This window comes from Felis catus, chromosome B1 (genome assembly GCF_018350175.1).
Source record: "Felis catus isolate Fca126 chromosome B1, F.catus_Fca126_mat1.0, whole genome shotgun sequence".
In the NCBI taxonomy this organism is placed as follows: Eukaryota; Metazoa; Chordata; class Mammalia; order Carnivora; family Felidae; genus Felis; species Felis catus.
Genome location: NC_058371.1, coordinates 131,975,931 through 131,997,701, shown reverse-complemented (window position 1 = coordinate 131,997,701; position 21,771 = coordinate 131,975,931). Strand labels below are relative to the sequence as shown.

General features: G+C 38.5%; 2 protein-coding genes across 4 annotated transcripts in view; one reads left to right on the top strand and one right to left on the bottom strand.

Moving 5' to 3' along the window:
• HERC3 (HECT and RLD domain containing E3 ubiquitin protein ligase 3) overlaps positions 1-4,945 on the top strand; it is a 112,226-nt gene extending 107,281 nt beyond the window's left edge. For all 3 annotated transcript variants that reach the window (XM_023252940.2, XM_023252941.2, XM_003985179.5), the window contains exons 24-26: positions 549-732; positions 968-1,070; positions 3,242-4,945. In XM_023252940.2, coding sequence (XP_023108708.1) covers positions 549-732; positions 968-1,070; positions 3,242-3,450 — 496 coding nt within the window. In that variant the 3' untranslated portion in view covers positions 3,451-4,945. The remainder of the gene's footprint in view (positions 1-548; positions 733-967; positions 1,071-3,241) is intronic.
• Positions 4,946-11,337: 6,392 nt separating this feature from the next.
• The window catches only part of FAM13A (family with sequence similarity 13 member A), a 347,254-nt gene continuing 336,820 nt past the window's right edge, over positions 11,338-21,771 (bottom strand). Inside the window, exon 25 of the mRNA XM_045056104.1 lies at positions 11,338-11,682. Within this exon, the coding sequence (XP_044912039.1) occupies positions 11,670-11,682 (13 nt within the window). The 3' untranslated portion in view covers positions 11,338-11,669. The remainder of the gene's footprint in view (positions 11,683-21,771) is intronic.

Sequence of the window (21,771 nt, the reverse complement as noted above, 5' to 3'; positions counted from 1 at the left end):
CCCAGGAAGCCAACTTGCTGTGAACCAGACTTGCAGGAAGTTAGTGTCTTAATTTGCATTTGACTGATTATTAGTCAGATGGAACCCATTGTATAAGACAGTGCCTTCCAGAAATTACCTTTTAGAATAGGTGAGGATGCAAATATCAGATGGTTTAACTTTACTCGTTTCTGAAGAGAAAGGAAGAAGCCTAGAGTCATTATCTTAGACTTTTTTTTTAAGCAGAGTCTTTACTTTTTTCAAACTAAATTTTAAGTAGGACCCTAATAAGCAAGATGAAATCTGGAGCTCCTCAGGTAAAATAAAGTCAGTGGTACAGCTCTACCTGCCTTGCCTCCTCCCCTTCCTACCTGGCTTCCCTGCTCCCCGATCACCTGAAACTCTCGTGGAATCCTAGGGCTGGGCAGTAACTTACGGATGCCTCATGGTGCGAGAATTTGATGAAATTCCACTTTTAATCTCTCTCAACCTCTGTGTTAGAAGGTGAACTTGATAAACTCTGTAAGACTTTGGGCTAAATGTGTTCTATTTCTTTGGTCTTCTGGCAGGCAGGAATTCGTGGATGCTTATGTGAATTATGTCTTCCAAATCTCAGTTCACGAATGGTACACAGCCTTCTCCAGTGGCTTCCTAAAAGTGTGTGGTGGCAAGGTGCTCGAGCTCTTCCAGCCTTCAGAACTAAGGGCTATGATGGTGGGAAACAGCAACTACAACTGGGAAGAACTAGAAGAGGTGAGCACAAACGGCACTGTCTTTACCTCCAAGGAAGCAGCAGTGACCTGGGTAGCTGTGCCCAGAGCATGGTCTTCCAAGTGTTCTGTGGTTGAATAGGAATCAGAGGCTTCCTGTATCTCAGGGGTTCTTTCTTAGTCTCAACTGCAAATGGTACACAAATGTATGTCCTCTACACATGTATGTCCTCTCCTTTAAGATAGATTTTTTTTTCCTTTTTGTCTTTTTTGGGCAGACTGCCATCTACAAGGGTGATTACTCAGCCACACATCCCACTGTGAAACTATTTTGGGAAACATTTCATGAATTTCCATTGGAAAAGAAGAAGAAGTTTCTCTGTAAGTATCAGTAATGTTAATATGGTGTTTGTCCACACTTCAGTGTTGCATATGGTGTAGGATGATGTACTCCATAGGTTAAGGTCAACTCTTTTAAATGGAGAAGAGTAAATAAGGGAAATAATCGACAACTTCTTGTCTTAATGGTATCTCAGGCAAACACAGCTTGTTACTCAGTATTTGTTGCTTAACAGGATGTGTTGAATCAAGGAAGAAAAACATTTCATTGATTTTTCCATTGCTCTAAAAATATTAGTTATTTTATATGTGATACCTTTAAATATTATTTTGATGGAATCTGATTAACTTCTCTTATCTCTCTAGACTTTTGAAGATTTTACAGTGCCCGCTGCAGATATAACTGGGGAGATATGGTTTTTAATAGTTTTATTGAGATATATAATTCACAAAGCATACAACTCACCCAATTAAAGTGTATAATTCAGTGGTTTTTAGTATATTCACAGAGTTTTGAAACTATCAATAATTTTTAGAACATGTTCATCATCTTAAGAAACCTCGAACTCTTTAATCAATCCGCATTTCTTCCCAACCTCTCACAGCACCTCCTCCCCACTGCCACCAGTCTACTTTCTGGCTCTGTGGGTGTGCCTGTTTTGGACATTACACGTAAATGGAAGCCTATAATATATGGTCCTTGATCACTGGCTGGGTGGCATTTAAGAAGGGTAATATCTGGAAAGGAGAATGAAGCCGAGTTTAGGTGAACAAATTCAGCCATTCTATTCTATTTTATATTATTTGAGAGAGAAGGAGAACGAGTGGGGCAGAGGGGCGGTGAGGGGGGAGGGAGGCGGGGGGGAGGAGAATCTCAGGCAAGCTCCACTCTCAGTGCAGAGCCCAACGCAGGCTTGATCCCACGACCCTGGGATCATAACCTGAGCTGAAATCAAGAGTCGGATGCTTAACCGAATGAGCCACCCAGGTGTCCCCAAATTCAGCCTTTTAAAAATAGTTGAAATCTTTGTGACTGTATATAATTGGACCAGAAATTAGCCGGTGAATAGTATAAAATTTTTATCCATATAAAACAAAACAATAGGAGTTGAAAGGTAGTCCCTTTTGCTTTATAAGAATGAGCATATATTAATATTAATGCAGGATTTACCTCCACATTCTTGTGCTTCCATGGAGTAAGGATGGAGGAAGCTGGGCTCACACAAGAATGCTTAAAAAAAGCCCTGCTTCCCCTCTGCCTAGTTACATTGGCTCTTGGGAATCAGTGGCATATAAGTCAAATAGGTTAAAGTGTATCAAGGGAGCTCATAGGGCTATAACAACCAAGAGGAGCCTGTTCGTGGTCATGGAGATTTCCTTAAAAGACATTTTTCTCTTCTGAGATCATTAGACTTGTGGAAATTTTTAGTAACTACAGATTTTGGCAAGAATGTTTACATATCATAGCCTCAGGTAATAGGTTAGTTGAAAGCGCTCCTTAACCAGTGATTTGTTTCTAGTAATTTCCAGCAATTAACTCTGAGATTATGTAGTGCCAGAAAACAGAGAAAGACAGCTGCGTTGTTTTTTTGTTTGTTTGTTTTGTTTTGTTTTTGCCAAGTCACAGTGTTCCAAGAGTGAGATGTCTAACAATATCAGTGTCAGCTCTTCTGTTTTAAAAAAATAGGGAAAGGAGCAAACAGATCCCAAATGGATATTCATTAGCTAAGGAGGGTTATATGCACTAGACACTTGGTAAGAGGAGACCTTGAGGTCACATAGGTTATAGTCTTCTTCCTGGTTTCCCCTAAGATAAGCTCTTCTTTTCCTCTATCAGCAATTCCTTTCCTCTAGGATTCTGTGAAGGCTCATAACATTTATGAGGACATACATTTGATTGAGGCCATCTTTTATTTGAGGGCATTTTTGAGCATCTTTCAATTGGATGGATTATTTGTATCAGTATATAATCAGGGTCTGAAATTAGCCAGTGAGAAACAGAATTTTTATCCATATACAACCAAAAAACAGGATTTGAAAGGCAGTCTCTTTTGCTTTATAAGAACAAGCATGTATCAATATGAATGCCATCCATATTGGCACATGACAGTGTACTTCTCAGGCGATCCACAGGGTGTCACACCTTCCTCTCCTTTCTGCGGAGAGCAGCTCCTCGTTGCGCAGCTGGTAATGCCGGTTCCCTTTCTCCTCAGTGTTCCTGACGGGCAGTGATCGGATCCCCATCTATGGCATGGCAAGCCTGCAGATCGTCATCCAGTCCACAGCCAGCGGGGAGGAGTACTTGCCCGTGGCCCACACTTGTTACAATCTTCTTGATCTCCCCAAATACAGCAGCAAAGAGATCCTGAGTGCACGGCTGACCCAGGCCCTTGACAACTATGAGGGGTTCAGTTTGGCTTGAGGCTCCCCAGCTTGCCCCAGATTTCCCTCCCTTCCTCGGTGTCCACATTGAGGCCCATACAGAAAACCATGGGGAGGGAGTTCTATTTTTTTATTGTATAAGTGAGTTGGGACTTTTGAATTCTGAACCCAGTAGATGTGTTTCTGGGCTTGTGAGCAGTAAGCAACCCTTTTGAAAAATCAGGGGTTAGGGATGGGGTGAAAAATTGGCTCTTAATATGGGAGGCATTTTTGTCTTTAAACCAAATTACCTAGTAGTGTTCCTTGCACTTGTGAGTATGTTGCACTCTGCTGGATACAATGGCAGTGGAATTTTAAACTCTTACTTCCCAGATGTCTCTCTCAGCCCTGATATTTCCTCACAGTGCTTCCTGTCCTCTCTTCTCATTCCTCTGCAAGAATGATTTTGACTAATGTGTCCTTTCTCACCTGCACGTGCGGAACGTCTCCTTTCTCTGCAGACTTGGAAATGCTTCTGGCTTGTTGCAGCCCTACTGTAAGGACTAAAGGGGAAAGGACTACTTCAGAAATTCCCAATTCCAGGAAGCTGGATCTGGGTCCATTACTTGGGCTGAACTCTTGAGAATTTGTGGGAGCCTTTATGAAACATCTTGCTTTACAAGAAGTTATTGAGGGACTAGCAATCTCCCCCTGGCTCTGCCTGGACCTACTTAAAGATGTGTAGAGCAGCTTAGCGTTGCCGCTGAGCCAAATTTTGTTTTGTTGTTCAGCCAAGTACCTTCGACAATAAGGTGAGGTGATAGACCACCCCCCCACCCCTTCAGTTATCTCGCTTCTGGAGCAAGTTGCTTCTCCAAGGAAAGTAGAAATAATAAATTTCTTGTCCTCTTTCCTTATCAATTTATACCTTCTACCACTTTCTCTTTTCTTCCTCTCCTTCCCTTTTGCTCTTACTTCATCCCATTGTTGTTATCTGACTTAATGCTCCCTTCCTCTCCTTCTAGTGGATGCATGCAGTCTATTTTTTTAATTTCTATTTAAATTGCAAAATTTCTATTTTTTTTTCCTTTTCCCTAATTGCTAACACTTAAGGACATTCTATATTACGGATCTTTTGTTTATTGCATTTGAAATGCTTGTTTACAGTGGGATTTCAGGGGGGATTGTGTTTAAAGCAAATATATGTATCAAAAATAATGACATGCTCAATCTTCTTCATCATGGGATAAGAAAATTCTACATGATCAAAGAATCCATGTCAGCCTAATTTTAAATTCCTAGTCACTAGAGGAAAGACTTATTTATATAAAATGAAGTATTTATGAACCGTGATACAGCATCAAATCTCAATGAAGGATGTAGATTTTGCTTTTTTTTTTTTGGTTTTAAAAGTTATTTCAATGGCTAAATTGGTAGTTTTTTCAGTCTTTATAATACAAGAATAAAAAAGATATACAGTTATATGAAATGTTTATTTTCTATGTGTGTGCATATAGTTCAATATTATGCAATAAATTTGGTGTTTTAACTTAAAACTATTTCTTATTGTATTTGCAGAACGAGTAGCTTGCTTTCAATAGAAGAGTTATCTACTCAAATAATACAAGGTTGAATTTGGTTCCAGTCATAAGAAAGTAAAAGCAAGCACTAGGGGAATGGGAAAGAAAGCAGGGGCAGTACCTAGGATCGGGGAAGCAAGTAGCCTTATGAATGGATGGGATTTCTGAAGGTTGTGATGAGTGAAAAGGCATTTTGCATGGAGGAGAAGACCTTAGCAAAGGCTTGAACATGGGAGCATATTTAGGGAAGGGCCAGGAACAATTTGAAGAGAGCATCAGAGGAAATAGAATAATGGTAAATAAGACTGAGGAGAAAGAAAGTAGCTTTCGTGCTGAGGAACCAGGCTAAACATTGGAACTTGAGTTGGTAGCCAAGCAGGATTTGTCAAAATGTTCAGAACTTGGGGTGGGGTAGGAGGCAGTGATAGGACTTGAGCCTGGTTTTAAGAAGAAAACTGTGGATGGGGAGGGTGCATGTGGAGGAGGAGTCAGTCCCTGCCACTCTGAAAGCAGTGAGAGTGGCAGCAGTGGAAGTAGAAGAGTTCATGGACTTCTGTTAAGTTTCTCAGGATCCACATAAGAGTGAAAACATATGGTATGTGTCTTAACAGAAGACCATGGGGGAGGGGAAGGGGAAAAAAAAAAAAGGGAAGGAGCCAAACCATAAGGGACTCTTAGAAACTGAGAACTGAGGGTTGATGGGGGGTGGCAGGGAGGGGGTTGGGTGATGGGCATTGAGGAGGTCACCTGTTGGGATGAGCACTGGGTGTTGTATGGAAACCATATTAAAAAAAAAAAAAAATGCATGGAGGGATAGTCCAAGATGGCAACTCAGGAAGACCCTGAACTCACTGCCTGTGTGGACACACCAAGCCTATACCTATCTATAGAGATAACAAGAACCCTACTCCCAATGCTGTGAATTGCAGCAGGAAGGACAGTACTAGGGACTGAGTAGATTTGTCTGTCCTAGGGCACAGAAAAAAGCTGTGGCTTAAATGGGCAATTAGAATATAAAGGAACTAACCCTCCACCAAACCATGGGATGTTGGAGAAGCTGGCAAGTGCCACTGTTTATGGCCTCTCCTCCACCAGCACAGGAAAGAGCAGTATCTGGATGCCCTAACCACCCCACTGCCCTCAGCAAGTCCTGAGCCCCAGACCACACCAGCCCTGGCTAGCCTGGTGCATCGGGAAAAAAACCACAGTTTAATGAGCAACTACAATATGAACGAATGAGCCTTAGAGCTCTACCAAACAGTGGGGGAGCTGCAGAATACTCTTTGGAGTCTAAGAGGCAGGTGAGTACCATTGTTTACATTCTCCCTCCACCTTGATAGTGCACATAGAAGTAGGGCCAGGCCATCCCCTAAAGGAGACTGCACAAGGTGGCCCCAGTATGGCATATACTGGGACACCCCTGGACAACACCCACCATAGAACTATAGCGGTCTCACCAAGGTGCAAAGTATCCCAGAATACCCCAGGCCTTCACCTATTTTGGCTCAAGTTGTCTTGCCAGAACCCTGGGGAAGGAGTACCCCAAGACCTCCCAGCATAGCACACCTCAGCTCCACTTACCACACCTAAGTACTCCCAGTATGGAATACCCTTGACCCTTTGCACAAGCTTTACCCACTTTGGCTTTGGGCAAAGTGTACCCATACTCTGTGCGGAGTACCCTGGGACCCCTCAACCTGTGCCCACTCCAGTTCTCGCCATCCCATCAGGACTGCCCCAGTGCTGAGTGGCCCAGGGACTCTAGTCTGCACCTGCTACTGCTCTAGCTGGCTAACCAAAGTCAAAAGGCATGTGTAATCTACATGGGATGACCATACACAAAGCCATTCCTTCAGGTCTTAGAGAAGTTGCTGTTCTGCCTGATTCACAGAAACACAGAAAGTCAAACAAAATGAGGAAACAGAGGGATATGCTCTAAATGAAAGAACAAGACAAACCTTCAGAAAAAGAACTAAATAAAATAGAGATAAGTAACCTGATATGGTGTTCAAACTAATGGTCATAAAGATGCTTATCGGACTTCAGAAAAGTGTACGTGAATTGTGAGACCTTCAACAAAGAGATGAAAATTATACAAGAGAACCAATCACAGTTGAAGAATAATTGTGTGAAAAATACTCCGGAGGGAATCAACAGATTAGAGGACATAAAGAATGGATCAGCAATCTGAAAGGGTAATGGAAAGAAAAGAAAACAGAAAAGGAAATGAGGCTAGGTTAAGGGATCTCTATCAGAGTGTGTAGTAACATGCATATTGTAGGAAGTCCCAGGAGAAGAGAGAGAAAAAGGAGAAAACTTAAATAATAGCTGAAAACTTCTCTAATCTTGGGAAGGAAATAGATATGTAGGTCCAGGAAACACAGAGAACCCCAAACAAAATGAACCCAAGGAGATCCACACCACGACATATAATAATTAAAATGTCAAAGATTAAAGATAAAGACAAAATCTTAAAAGCAGCAAGAGAGAAACAACTAATTACATACAAAGGAAACTCCATAAGGCTATCAGCTGATTTTCAGCGGAAACAGCAAACAAGAGAGTGGTATGATCTATTCAAAGTGCTGAAAGGAAAAAACCTACAACCAAGAATACTCTACCTGACAAGGTGATCATTCATAATCACAAGTTTCCCACACATACATAAGATAAAGGAGTTCATTACCACTAACCAGTCTTACTAGAAATGTTCAAAAGATTTTTTTTTTAATTTAATGTATTTATTTATTGAGATAGAAGTGCAAGTGAGCGAGGAGCAAAGAGAATCCCACAAGTGACAGAGAAGTGGAGCTCACCCGGGGCTTGTGTGTTACCCGAAGAAGGGCTTGAGCTCACCTGAAGTGGGGCTCATGCTCACCTGATGTGGGGTTTGAGCTCACCAGACATGGGACTTGGTCATGAGATCATAACCTGAGCGGAAGTCAGATGCTTAACGACTGAGCCACCCAGGCGCCCCCAAGGGATTCTTTAAGCAGAAAAGGAAAGGCCATAATTAGAAGAAAACTGTGAAGGGAAAAAAAAAAAAAACAAAAAACAATGTATGAGTAAAAGCAAACATACAGCACTTATAAAACTAGTGAGAAGGTTAAAAAACAAAAATAGTAAAATCCATGATACCTGAGAAATTAGTTAAGAGATTCACAAAACAAAGGATATAAAATATGACATACATAAAATGTGGAGGTAGAAAGTAAAAATCTAGTTCTTGTGAGAATTTGCTTAAGTGCCCAATATAGATAGTAAAACCTTGGGTTGTAACTTCTGTGAGTGTTCTGCAAGACGAGCAAACATTTGTAATAAATTTTAACTTGAAAAACGAACGATGTCTTGCAGTAGTAGTACGTGACACTGAGTGTCACATGATCACAACCGAGCCAGTGGTTCTCTCTCTCTCTTGCTGTGGGATTGTGGGTAATTGTCTCCCATGCTTGGATGCTTGGTCTCAGGCCGCAGTGTTTGGCAGAAATCTGTGATTTTTCAGAACTTTGGAAGGTGCCCACAACTGGAACTAGTGTATTTTTTGTCACTTCAAAGCACGTATGGACAGTTTTTTGCTTTTCCATACAAGGAATGCTTTGCTTCATTGTAGGGCAGCCTGCCTTCAGATATAGACCCTTTCCTCAGCTGCCTTATTACCAGTTACATTAAATACAGTATATGACAAGAGTTTATTAATACTTTACTGCTGTCAACATCCGTGTGAGCATATACAATGGCCCCCATGCAGAAAAAGATTCCATTAGTGTTAGCTAAAGTCATCCTGCAATAATAACCCTCCCCTCTCTTGTCTCTCTCATACCAGCCATCAAGGTTTTCAAAAGTAAGTGCAGGTTAACTTATTTTTCTTTATATTTTTTAATTTCTTCCTTATTTTATATTACAGTATTGTAATCATTTTTATATGAATATTTTTGGGTTATGGAAGGAATCATCTGAGTTGCCATTTCTTATGGGGAAATTCACTTTGATATACAAGTGCTTTGGATTATAAGCATGTTTCTGGAACGAATTATGCTCACAAACCAAGGTTTTCCTGTATATGAACATTATGGTAACCACAAACCAACAAACTCTGATAGATACACAAAAAAGTAATGAGAAAAGAATCCAAGTGTAATACTAAAGAAAGTCATCAATCACAAGGGAAGAGAGCAAGAGAAGAAGGGGGGAACATAGAAGAACTACAAAAATAATGAGAAAACAATTAACAAATTGGCAATAAGTACATACTTATCAATAATTAAATGGGCTAAATGTTCCAATAAAAAAACATAGGGTAACTGAGTGGATTAAAAAAACAAAACAAAAAAGACCCACCTATATTCTGCTTACACACCTACAAAAGACTTGCTTCAGACTTAATGACACAGACTAAAAGTAAAGGGATGGAAAAAGATACTCCATGCAAATGGAAGTGAAGAAAAGCTGGAATAAGCAATATTTATATCCGACAAGATAGTCTTTATTTTTTTTATTTTTTAATTTTTTTTATAAAATTTTTTTTTAATGTTTATTTATTTTTGAGACAGAGAGAGACAGAGCATGAATGGGGGAGGGTCAAAGAGAGAAGGAGACACAGAATCTAAAACAGGCTCCAGGCTCTGAGCTGTCAGCACAGAGCCCGATGCAGGGCTTGAACTCATGGACCGTGAGATCATGACCTGACCTGAAGTTGGACGCTTAACCAACTGAGCCACCCAGGCGCCCCTGAGACAAGATAGACTTTAAAACAAAGATTAACAAGAGAAAAAGGAGGATATTACATAAAGGGATCAATCCAACAAGAGAGTATATACTAGTTATGATTATGCACCCAACACTGGAGCCCCTAAATACATAAGGCAAATATTAATAGACATAAAGGGAAAATTGACAGTAATACAATGATATTAGGGGACTTTAACACCTGATTTACAATAGCTAGATCATCCAGACAGAAAATCAATAAAGTGGCTTTGAATGACCCATTAGACTAGATGGACTTAACAGGTAAATATCAAACATTCCACCCCAAAGCAGCAGAATGCACATTCAAGTGCACATGAAACATTCTCCAAGATAAATCATGTTAGGCTACAAAAAAAACTCAATAAATGTAATAATACTGAAATCCTATTAAACATCTTTTCTGATCACAACAGCATAAAACTAGAAATCAGTTACAAGAAAAAAAAAAACTAGAAAAAACCACAAACACATGGAAGTGAAACAATATGCTACTAAACAACCAAAGGGTCAACAGAGAAATCAAAGAGGAAATTTAAAAAAAAGCACATGGAAACAAATGAAAACACAACAGTCCAAATACTTTGGGACATGGTGAAAGCAGTTCTAAGAGGGAAGTTTATAATGATACAGGTCTATCTTAAACCTCAAAAAAACAAGGAAAAGCTCAACCAATCCAGCCTTACACTCAAAAAAAACTAGAAAAATAACAAAGCACAAAGATATTAGGAAGAAGGAAATAATAAAAATCAAAGCAGAAGTGTGTGTGTGTGTGTGTGTGTGTGTGTGTGTAGCCTCTATTTCATTTATATATTTGGCCTCTATTTTTCACCTCTATTTCATTTATATATATACATATATATAAAAGATCAGCAAAACCAAGAGCTAGTTCTTTGGAAAGACAAAACTGATAAACTGTTAGCCAGACTCATCAAGAAAAATAGGACTTGAATAAAATCAGAAATGAAAGAGAAATTACAACTGACACCACAGAAAAACAAAGGATTATAAGAGACTACTATGAAAAAGTAGTAGACAACTAAGAAGAAATGAATGAATTCATAGAAAGATACAATCTTGCAAAACTGAATCAGAAAGAAATAGAAAATCTGAATGGATCAACTAGTAATGAAATTGAATCAGTAATCAAAAAACAACAGAAAGTCCAGGACCAGATGGCTTCATAGGTGAATTCTAGCAAACATTTAGAGAAGAGCTAACAACTGTTCTTCTCAAACTATTCCAAAAACCAGAAGAGGAAAGAAAGCTTCAAAACTCATTCTAAGAGGTCAGCATTACCCTGATACCAAAACTAAAGACACTATAAAGCAAACCAAAAACTAATTGATGGACATAGATGCAAAAATCAAAATTTTAGCAAACAACATTCAATAATACATAAAAGGATCATTCACCAGGAGACCTGGATGGCTTAGTCAGTTAAGCGTCAGACTTTGGCCCATGTCATGATCTTGCAGTTTGTGAATTCTAACCTGCATCTTGAGATTCCCTCTCTCCCTCTCTCTCTGCCCCTGTCACGCTCATGTGTGTGCTCTCTCACAAAAAAATTGGGGGGGGGGGGCATGGGAAGGATATGTTTAAATAAATCAGTGGATCAATTATCACAAACAAATGGGATTTAATCCAAGGATACAAGGATGGTTAGATATCTGCAAATCAATCAACATGATACATTAACAGATGAAGGATAATAAAAATTATATCTCAACAGATGCAGAAAAAGTATTTGACAAAATTCAATATTTGTTTATGGTTAAAACTCTCTACAAAGTGTGTTTCAGGGAACATACCTTAATATAATAAAGCCATATATGACCAATCCACAGTTAACATCATACTCAATGGTGAAAAACTGGAAGCTTTTCCTCTAAGACCAGGAACAAGAGAAGGATGTCCACTCTCACCACATTTATTCAACATAGTACTGGAAGTCCTAGCCATAGCAACTAGACAAGAAGAAGAAATAAACAGCATCCACATTGGTAAGGAAGATGTAAAACTATTAGTATATGCAGATGACATGATACTAACTATAGAAAACCCTAAATACTCTGACAAAAAACTATTAGAATAAATGAATCAGTAAACTTGTATGATACCAAATTAATATACAGAAATATGTTGCTGTTTCTATATACTTAGTGACCAAGTATCAGAAGGAGAAATTAAGAAAACAATCCCATTCACAATTGTACCAAAAAGAATAAAATACCTAGGAATAAATTTAACTCAGGAGATGAAAACTATAAAACATTGAAATTGAAGATGACAAAACAAATGGAAATATATACCATGCTCATAGATTGGAATAATTGTTAAAATGTCTGTATTACCCCAAAGCAATCTACAGATTCTATGCAATCCCTATCAAAATATTAACAAATTAATTGAACAAATTAATTGTTAGATCAAATTGATATGAAACCACAAAAGACCCCAAACAGCCAAAGCAATCTTGAGAAAGAATGAGCCTGAAGGTATAACAATCCTAGACTTTAAGATACATTAAAAAGCTATTATAATCAAAACAGTATGGCACTATCACAAAAATAGACACATTAATCAATAGAAGAGAATAAAGAGCCCAGAAATAAACCCATGCTTATATAACATAATGTATAGAGAAATTAAATCACTGTTATAAACCTGAAACTAACAGTGTGTGTCAACTATACTCAAAAATTAAACACAATTTTTTGAGAACAAGATCAGCTCTGTTCCCTCTGAAGCCACAGATCATGGTCCTACACTAGAAATCTAGGCTGTCATCTTTAGGACCATCCCTGAGCAGGGCAAGTAAAATACCAAAGCTCTCCTACCATTTTTAAGTTGCTGTTTTCCTGATTTAGCATTCACTGGGCTATTTTCAAGTTGGTTGTGACATTAAAAAAATAAAACAGGGGCACCTAGGTGGCTCAGTTGGTTAAGCGTCTGACTCTTGATTTCAGCTCAGGTCATGATGTTACTGTTTGAGTTTGAGCCCCACGTCTGGCTCTGGACTGACAACACACAGCCTTCTTTGGGATTCTCTCTCTCTCTTTCTGTGTCTCAAAAATAAACAAACAAAAACAACCAATGGTTATATGGACAATCTACAACAAAGGAAGCAAGACTATACAATGGGGGGGAAAACTGTCGCTTTAATAAATGGTGTTGGGAAAATTGGACAGTTCCATGCAAAAGAATGAAACTGGACCACCTACACCCTATACAAAAATAAAATAGATTGAAGACCTAAACATGAGACACAAAGTCAGAAAACTCCTAAAAGAATACACAGGCAGTAATCTGTTGGACGTCAGCCTTAGCAACATTTTTCTAGAATGTCCCCCAGGCAAGGGAGAGAGAAGCAAAAATAAACTATCAGGACTATACCAAACTAAAAAAGCTATTACACAATGAAGGAACCATGAAGAAACAAAGGGCAACTTACTGAATGGGAGAAGATATTTGCAAATGATAATCTGATAAGGAGTTAATATCCAAAATATATAAAGAGCTTATATAACTCAACACCAAAAATGAAATTGATCCAATTGAAAAATGGGCAGAGGGCCTGAACAGAGTAGACATTTTCCCCAAGAAGACCTATAGATTGGCCACCCAGGCACCCCTTTCAATAAATTTTTTAAAACAATGTATTGTTTTACCAGACTTAATAGATGGTTTAAAGGTGGCAGGGAGGGGCACCTGGATGGCTCAGTCGGTTAAGTGTCCAGTTCTTGATTTCAGCTCAGGTCATAATCTCATAGTTTGTGGGTTTGAGCCCCACGTGGAGCTCTCTGTTGGCAGCACAGAGCCTGCTTGGGATCCTCTCTCCCCCTCTCTCTCTGCCCCCCCACCCCCGCTTGTGTTCTCTCTCTCTCAAAATAAACAAATAAACAAACTTTAATAATAATAATAATAATAATAATAATAATAAAGGTGTGAGGCACATGTATGGCTCAGTCAGTTAAGTATCCAACTCTTGATCTGGGCTAAGGTCATGATCTGCTTGGGATTCTGTCTCTCTCCCTCTCTCTCTGCCACTCTGCTGCTCACACTCTCTCTCTTAAAATAAATAAAAAGAAAAAAAAAAGGTGGCTACCCCTGAAACCAAGAGCACACTATATACACTGTATGTTAGCTAACTTGAAAATATATTAAAATAAATAAAATAAAAAATTTTTAAAGGTGGTAGGGAACAGTAGCTTTCCAATAATAAGTTCTATTTAGTAAATATCTAATAACATGCATAAGTTTGCTATTAAGTTTGAGGGACAAAAAAATGCCTCATTTAATTTTTTTTAATGTTTATTTGTTTTGAGAGAGACAGTCTGTGAGCAGGGGGAGGGGCAGAGAGGGTGAGAGAGAGAGAATCCAAAGCAGGTTCTGTACTGTTAGCGCAGAGCCAGATGCAGGGCTTGATCTCACAAACTGTGCGATCATGAGCTGACTTGAAATCACGAGTCAAATGCTTAACTGAGCCACCTAGGCATCCCCTGTCTCATTTAATTTTGAATGGAAATAGCCAAGTTATTTTAAATGTCTGGTGCTTGGGATCTTCATCCACAAAATGAAGAGATTGGACCAGATAATTTCTAAGAATTTATTCTAACATAAATTTGAAAATTTCTCACAGTAACAGTAGAGTAAAAACCTACAGTAGATTCACAAAAAGATAAAGGAAATCAAAGCATACTATGTTGAAAAAAATCATCAATTTACAAAGCAAGGTAGGAAGAGAGAAGAAAGAAAGAATTTCAAAACAGCCAGAAAATAGTAAGATGGCATTAGTAAGTTCTTACCTATCAATAATTACTCTAAATGTAAATGTACTGAATTCTCAAAAGATATACAGTAGTTAGGTGGATGAAAAAACAAGCAAGCAAGTATACAAACAAGAATAAGACCCAACTAACTATATGTTGCTTACAAGAGACTCATTTCAGCTTTAAGGACACACACAGACTCAAAGTGAAGGGATGGAAAAAGATATTAACATAAGTGAAAACTTAAAGAGCAGGAGTAGCTATACTTCTGCAAAATAGGTTTTAAGCCAAAAAATGTTAACAAGAATTAAAGAAAGTCATTATATACTGACGAGGTCAATTCACCAAAAAAAAAAATCTAACAATCATAGTTATATATGCACCTAACATTGGAGTGCCTAATTACATTAAGAAGATACTAACAGATATGAAAGGAGAAATAGACAACAGTATAATAATGGTAGGGGACTTCAATAACCCACTTTTTAAAAATAATTAATTTACTTTTAATCTTTATTTATTTTTGAGAGAGAGAGAGAGACACAGAGACAGAGTGCAAGCAAGGGAGGGACACAGGAGAGGGAGATACAGAATCCTAAGCAGGCTCCAGGCTCTGAGCTGTCAGCACAGAGCCCGATGCAGGGCTTGAACTCACAAGCTGTGAGATCATGACCTGAGCTGAAGTCGGATGCCCAACTGACTGAGCCATCCAGGCACCCCAATATCCCACTTTTAACACGGATAGATCATCCAGACAGAAAATCAACAAGGAAAATTGGACTTTACTATACGTTAGACCAAATGGGTCAATATATACAGAACGTTCCATCCAACAGAATACACATTCTTCTCAAGTGCATATGGAATAGTCTCCAAGATAGATCATATGATGATAGATCACAAAGGATGTCTTAAAATATTTAAAAAGAGAGAAATCAAACCAAGTATCTTCCAACCACAATGCTTTGAAAAAAGAAACCAGCAATAGGCAGAAGCTGGAAAATCAAAAGATATATGGAAATTATACATAATGCTGGACAAGGAATAGGTTAAAGAAGAAATCAAAAAGGAAATAGGGGCTCCTGGATGGCTCAGTTGGTTAAGTGACCAAATCTTGATTTTGGATCAGGTCATGATCTCATGGTTTGTGAGACTGATCCCTGAGTTGGGCTCCACACTGACACCATGTAGTCTGCTTGGGATTCTCTGTCTATCTGTCACTTCCCCACTCATGCTCACTCTCTCTCAAAATAAAGAAATAAACTTAAAAAAAAAAAGGAAATAAAAACCTCTTGAATCAAACAATGGGAACAACAAACCAAAACCTGTGGAATGCAGCAAAAGTAGTTTTAAGTTTATAGCAATAAATGTCTACATTGAGAAAAAGGAAGAATCTCAAACAATCTAACTTTATACCTTAAGAGACTAGAAAAAGAACAAACTAAGCCCAAAGTTAGCAGAAGGAAGGAAATAACAAAAATCAGAGCAGAAATAAATGCAATAGAGACCAGGAAAACTATAGAAAAGATCAGTGAAGTTAAGAGCTGGAAAGATCAAATAAAGATTTTTCAATCTTTATTTGAAAGATAAAACTAACAAATTTCTAGCTAGACTAAGAGAAAAGAGAGAGGACTCAAATAACTATGTAAATGACAGAGGAGATATTACGACTCCTACTACAGAAATATAAAGGATCATAAGAGACTTTTATGAACAATTATACATCAACAAATTAGACAACCTGGGAGAAACTGATAAATTCTTAGAAACATACAACTTATGTCTATTTCAAAACAGACCAATAACTGGGGTGCCTGAGTGGCTCAATCTGTTAAGTGTCCCACTCTTGGTTTTGGCTCAGGTCATGATCTCATGGTTTCTTGAGTTCAAGCCCCGCATAGTGCTCTGCATTAACAATGCAGTGCCTGCTTGGGATTCTCTCTTCCTCTCTCTGCCCCTCCCCCACTTGTGTTGTTTCTCTCTCACAATAAATAAATAACTTAAAAACAAAACCAGACCAAAAACAAGGAAGGAGATTGACTCAGTAATCAAAAACTTCCCAATAAGAAAAGCCCAGATGGTTTCACTGGTGAATTCTACCAAACATTTAAAGAAAAATTAATGTGAATACTTCTCAAATTCTTCCAAAAAATGGAAGAGGTGGGAACACTACCAACCTCATTTTTGAGGCCAGCATTGCCCTATGCCCAAAGCATAAGGACACTACAAGGAAAGTAAACTACAGACCAATATCTATGGCAAAAGTTCTCAAGAAAATATTAGCAAACCGAATTTAATAGCACATTAAATCATTGTACACCATGATCAAGCAGGATGTATACCTGGAACGCAAGGATGGTTCAATGTATGCACACCAATAAATGTGATAACATTAAACAGAATGAAAGATAAAAATAATATCATCTCAACAGATACAGAAAAAGGATGTGACAAAATACAACATAATTCATAAGAGCTGTCAACAAATTGGGAATAGAAGCAACATACCTCAACATAATAAAATCCATATATGATAAGCCTACAGTTAACATTATACTCAATGTTGAAAGGTTTAGAGATTGAAAGCTTTTCTTCTGAGATCAGGAACAGGTCAAGCATGTTCATTCTCACCTATCCTACTCAATCAATATAGCAATGGCCAGAGCAATCAGGCAGGAAAAAGGAATAAAAGGCATCTAAATCGAAAGGAAGTAAGATTGTCTTTGCTTGCAAATGATACGATCTTACATGTAGAAAATTCTGACGATCCCATCAACAAAAAGTTAGCATTAATAAGTTATAGGATGTAAAATCGACAAACATAAATCATTTGCTTCTATACACTAACAATGAAATACCTGAAAAAGACATAAAACAATCTTATTCATAATGACATCAAAAACAGTATTTAGGAATACATTTAAACAAGGAGGTAAAAGAAAACTATGAAACTGTGATAAAATAATTGAAGGAAACCTAAAGAAATGGAAAGATATTCCATGTTAATGGATCAGGAGTTAATACTGTTAAAATGTCCATTCTAGCCAAAGCCATCTATAGATTCAATGCAATCCCTTTCAAATTTCCAATGGCATTTTTCCCAGAAATAGAAAAAAAAATCCTGAAGTTTGTACTGAACCACAAAAGACCCAAAATAGCCAAAGCAATCTTGATAAAGAAGAGTAAATTGGGATGCATCACACTTCCAGTTTTAGACTATACTAAAAAGCTACAGTAATTAACATAGTATGGTACTGGCATAAAAGACAGACACATAGACCAATGGAACCTAGTCAAGAGACCAGAAGTAAACCTTTGCATATACAGTCTGCTACTATTTTACAATAAGCCAAGAATACTCTAGTGTCTTTAATAAGCGTTGTTGGGAAAACTGGATAACCACATGCAGAAAAATGAAATTGGACCCCTATCTCACACTACTCATACAAATTTAACTCTATATGACTTAAACACTTAAACATAAGACTTGAAACTGTAAGACCTCTAGAAAAAAAAAATAGGAAAGAAGTTCCTTGACATTGGCAATTATTTTTTGGATATAACATCAAAAATCTAGCAGCAAAAACAAAAATTAGTACATGTGATTACATCAAACTAAAAAGCTTCTGCACAGCAAAGGAAACCATCAACAAAATAAAAAGGCAACTTACAGAATGGGAGAAAATATTTGCAAATCATATGTCTGTGAAGGGGTTAATATCCAAAGAAAGGAAATCGTACAACTTAATAACAAAAATACCAAACAATCTGATTACAAAATGGGCAGAGGCAATCTCATTTCAAGGTATATATCCAAAGGAAATTAAAACAGGATCTTGAAGAGATATCTGCACTCCCATGTTCATTCCAGCATTATTCATAATAGCCAAGATATGGAAACAACGTGTCTGTCAGTGGATAGATAAAGATGTGTATATACATATATACAATGGATTATTCAGCTATGAAAAAGAAGGAAATCCTGCTATTTCAAGAACATGCAAGGACCTTGATAGCATTATGCTAAGTGAAATAAGTCAGATGAAGACAAATGCTATATGGTATCAGTTATATGTTTAATCTAAAAAGCCAAACTCATAGAAACAGAGAGTAGAATGGTGGTTACCATGGACTGTGGGGGAGGAAATGGGGAGATGTTGGTCAAAGGGTACAAACTTCCAGTTACAAGATGAATAGATTCTGGGGATCAAATAAACAGCATGGTAATTTTAGTTAATAATACTGTGTTGTATACCGAAAAGTTACTGAGAGAGTAGATCTTAAATGTTCAAACTATGCAAAAGAAGTAATTATGTAACATGATGGAGTCATTAGTTAATGCTTTGGTGGTATTTTACAATATATATCAAATCAACATGTTGTATACCCAAACTTGTAAAGTGTTATATGTTCAATCATATCTCAATAAAACTGAATATAATAAAATATAATAGTCAAATCATAATTAACCAGATGATAGAAATAAAGGTGGAATGAAGAGAGGGCATACAACAGAATACCAAAAGAGATTTGAGGTGAAACTCAATGAACAGAATATCTTATGTTAGGGTCAAGCATAGGAGAAAAAGTAATTTTATCATTTCTTCTTAAAAAGAAATGTAAGTGTTGCCTGTCTCCAGTTTTGTTTGCCTCCTAAAAATGGAACCAAGCAGATTTTAAACCAGTTGTTAAGTCTCTAAAATATCGAAGAACATGATGGCCACGTTGCCTTTGATAACCTTAGCTTTGTTAGTAGGTAAGGTTGCTTGAGTTAGGAATCTTCTGGTTTGTGACTGTCCATTTTTAAGAGATTCCTTTGTGGAGCATTGCTAGGAGCCATTGTGGGCTCTGCCTATAGCCATATCTTGGGGATCAGGATCTCAAAGAGTAGAGGAGCAGCTTGTAGTAAGGCAGAAGAGGAAGAGAATACGTTCCGTGTTTTAGAAAAGGTGAAAATAAATTCTCTTGTGCATATCAATGGAGTTTTCCAGTTGGAAGTGACATAGAAGCTACCACCATGCCTTTCAAACCCTTTTGGTGAAGAAGGATTAGTTAACTTCATAGAGCAGAGCCCTGTGGAGAGTGTGGAAAATGTTGGTCTCTATGACTTTCTGCTTTGGGGTGCTAACCCAGACTGGCTCAAATGCAGGTAGGGCGGCTTGGGTTCAGGCTTCTGGAAACCAGGACATGCAACAGAACAGGTGCTGGCAGAGGTGTCTACCCAGTTGTGGGCAGACTCTTTGGATCTGTAGTAATAACAGCCCTTCGCACTGATTAGCTAATCCAAGCTTGGGTGCTTTGTGTCCTTCCAAAAGTAATGGATTATGTGCTCCTGAGTTATGTGTAGCATGGAGAAAATTAGTTCAGATGTGAGCTCTTTTTCCCCCTTTCTTCCAAGAGTGACTGGATGCTTGGCAGGGTGCATAATCACATGGTCTTCAGATCTTTTAAAAGCGGATTTTCCTGGGCCTAATCCCAGGGGAGTTGGATACACTCTCTGGTAATTACTGATTCAGCTCCCATTGGTGTTGAACTGAGAAATTTAAATAAGAATTCATATACACACACACACACACACACATCCTCAGGTGAAGGCAAACCTTAAACTAGATTAGTCTTCCATGGTCACCTTTTCTTTAGGATTAGGAGAGAAGGAAGCCCAAGAGCAGATTTGGAAATAACTCCATTCCCCATGGTATCATAAGAGGCTAGAGCTATTGAAGGTGAAGGTGAAAAGGAAGTGCCAGCTAGGTACTGGCTCATGGTCCCAGCAGGACCAGCCTGTCACTTCCAAAGGCTTCTTGTTAAAAATGGGTTTCCTGGTCCTTCATGCCTGGGCATTCCCAGGAGCTCACGTTTGTGTAGCAGGCTAAAGGACTCTCAAGTTCACATCACTGGCAGACTGTTTGGAGTTTCTACGTTTCTGAGGTAACGTGGGGCAGGGCTTTATTCAATGAGACACTAAAATCATTTGTACCCAAAGCCTGTTATGCTATTGAGCAGTGGCACCTTCAGTTTGTTCCTCTGGGGCTGGTGAGGGAGTGGGGGGGGGACCCCGGGTTTGGTAACATTTACTACACTGGTTAAGAGCGTGCCACAATCCGGGGTGCCTGGGTGGCTCAGTAGGTTGAGCTTCTGACTCTTGATTTTGGCTGAGGTCATGATCTCACAGTTTCTGAGATCAAGCCCCACATCGGGCTCTGTGCTGACAACACAGAGCCTGCTTAGGATTCTCTTTCTCTCTCCCTGCCCCTCCCCCACTCTCTCTCGCAAATTTTTAAAAAATAGCATGCCACAATCCAAGCAGCTCTCCTCCCTGGGGTATGCTTCGGTTTTAGTTGTTTAAAAATACACCCTGAGACAGAAATTTCAGGACACTAAGTGACCTAGAATCAGTTCAAAGGTTATTCTGTTCCTTCACAGAGCTCAGGCATTCCCACATTGGTCTCAACTGCCGTCTCACACAGTAAATTCCTTTCATGTGTGTGAGCGGGATTGGACCTCCCAACGTGTTTTGGGGAGCAGAATCAGAGGAGTTTGCCCTGCTCTGTGAGGGAAGGAGTTTAACAAGCATAGATCTTTCTGAGAAAGCCACACAGAGGTTTTGATGCAATTTTCTTGAAAATATCAAGTCACAATTTTATTTTCCTCAAGAGAATGGGTCAGTGTTCCCCTAAAATCTTGCTTACCCTGTTAGCATGAATTTGTATTTTTATTTTTTAATTAAAAAAATTTTTTTAACCTTTATTTTTGAGAGAGAGAGAGAGAGAGAGCGAGCGAGCGAGCACGCCAGTGGGGGAGGAACAGAGAGAGGGAGAGACACAGAATCCAAAGCAGGCTCCAGGCTCTGAACCATCAGCACAGAGCCCAACACAGGGCTTGAACTCACAGACTGCGAGATCATGACTTGAGCCGAACTTGGACACTCAAGCGACTGAGCCACCCAGGTGCCCCATGAATTTGTGTTTAAAGTGCTGGAGGTACATTCTGTTTATGACTTACTACAAACAAGGAATCAGAAGGTGAGGAGAGTGATGTGTGGGAAATACAAATCATACAAATCTCAACATCTTGTTGGAATTCAGCAAAGAAAGAATCTTTGTCTCAATGTTGATAATAATAACCCACCACCATTTTTTAGTGAAGATTTATTGTTGTGCTGACTTTATGTTCATCCACGTAAATTCCCATAATGACCCCATTAACTACTATGGTTCTTCCCATTTTTCAGATAAAAACACAGAGACATGGAGAGTGGGCAATGTACCCAGATCGTAAAGCTAG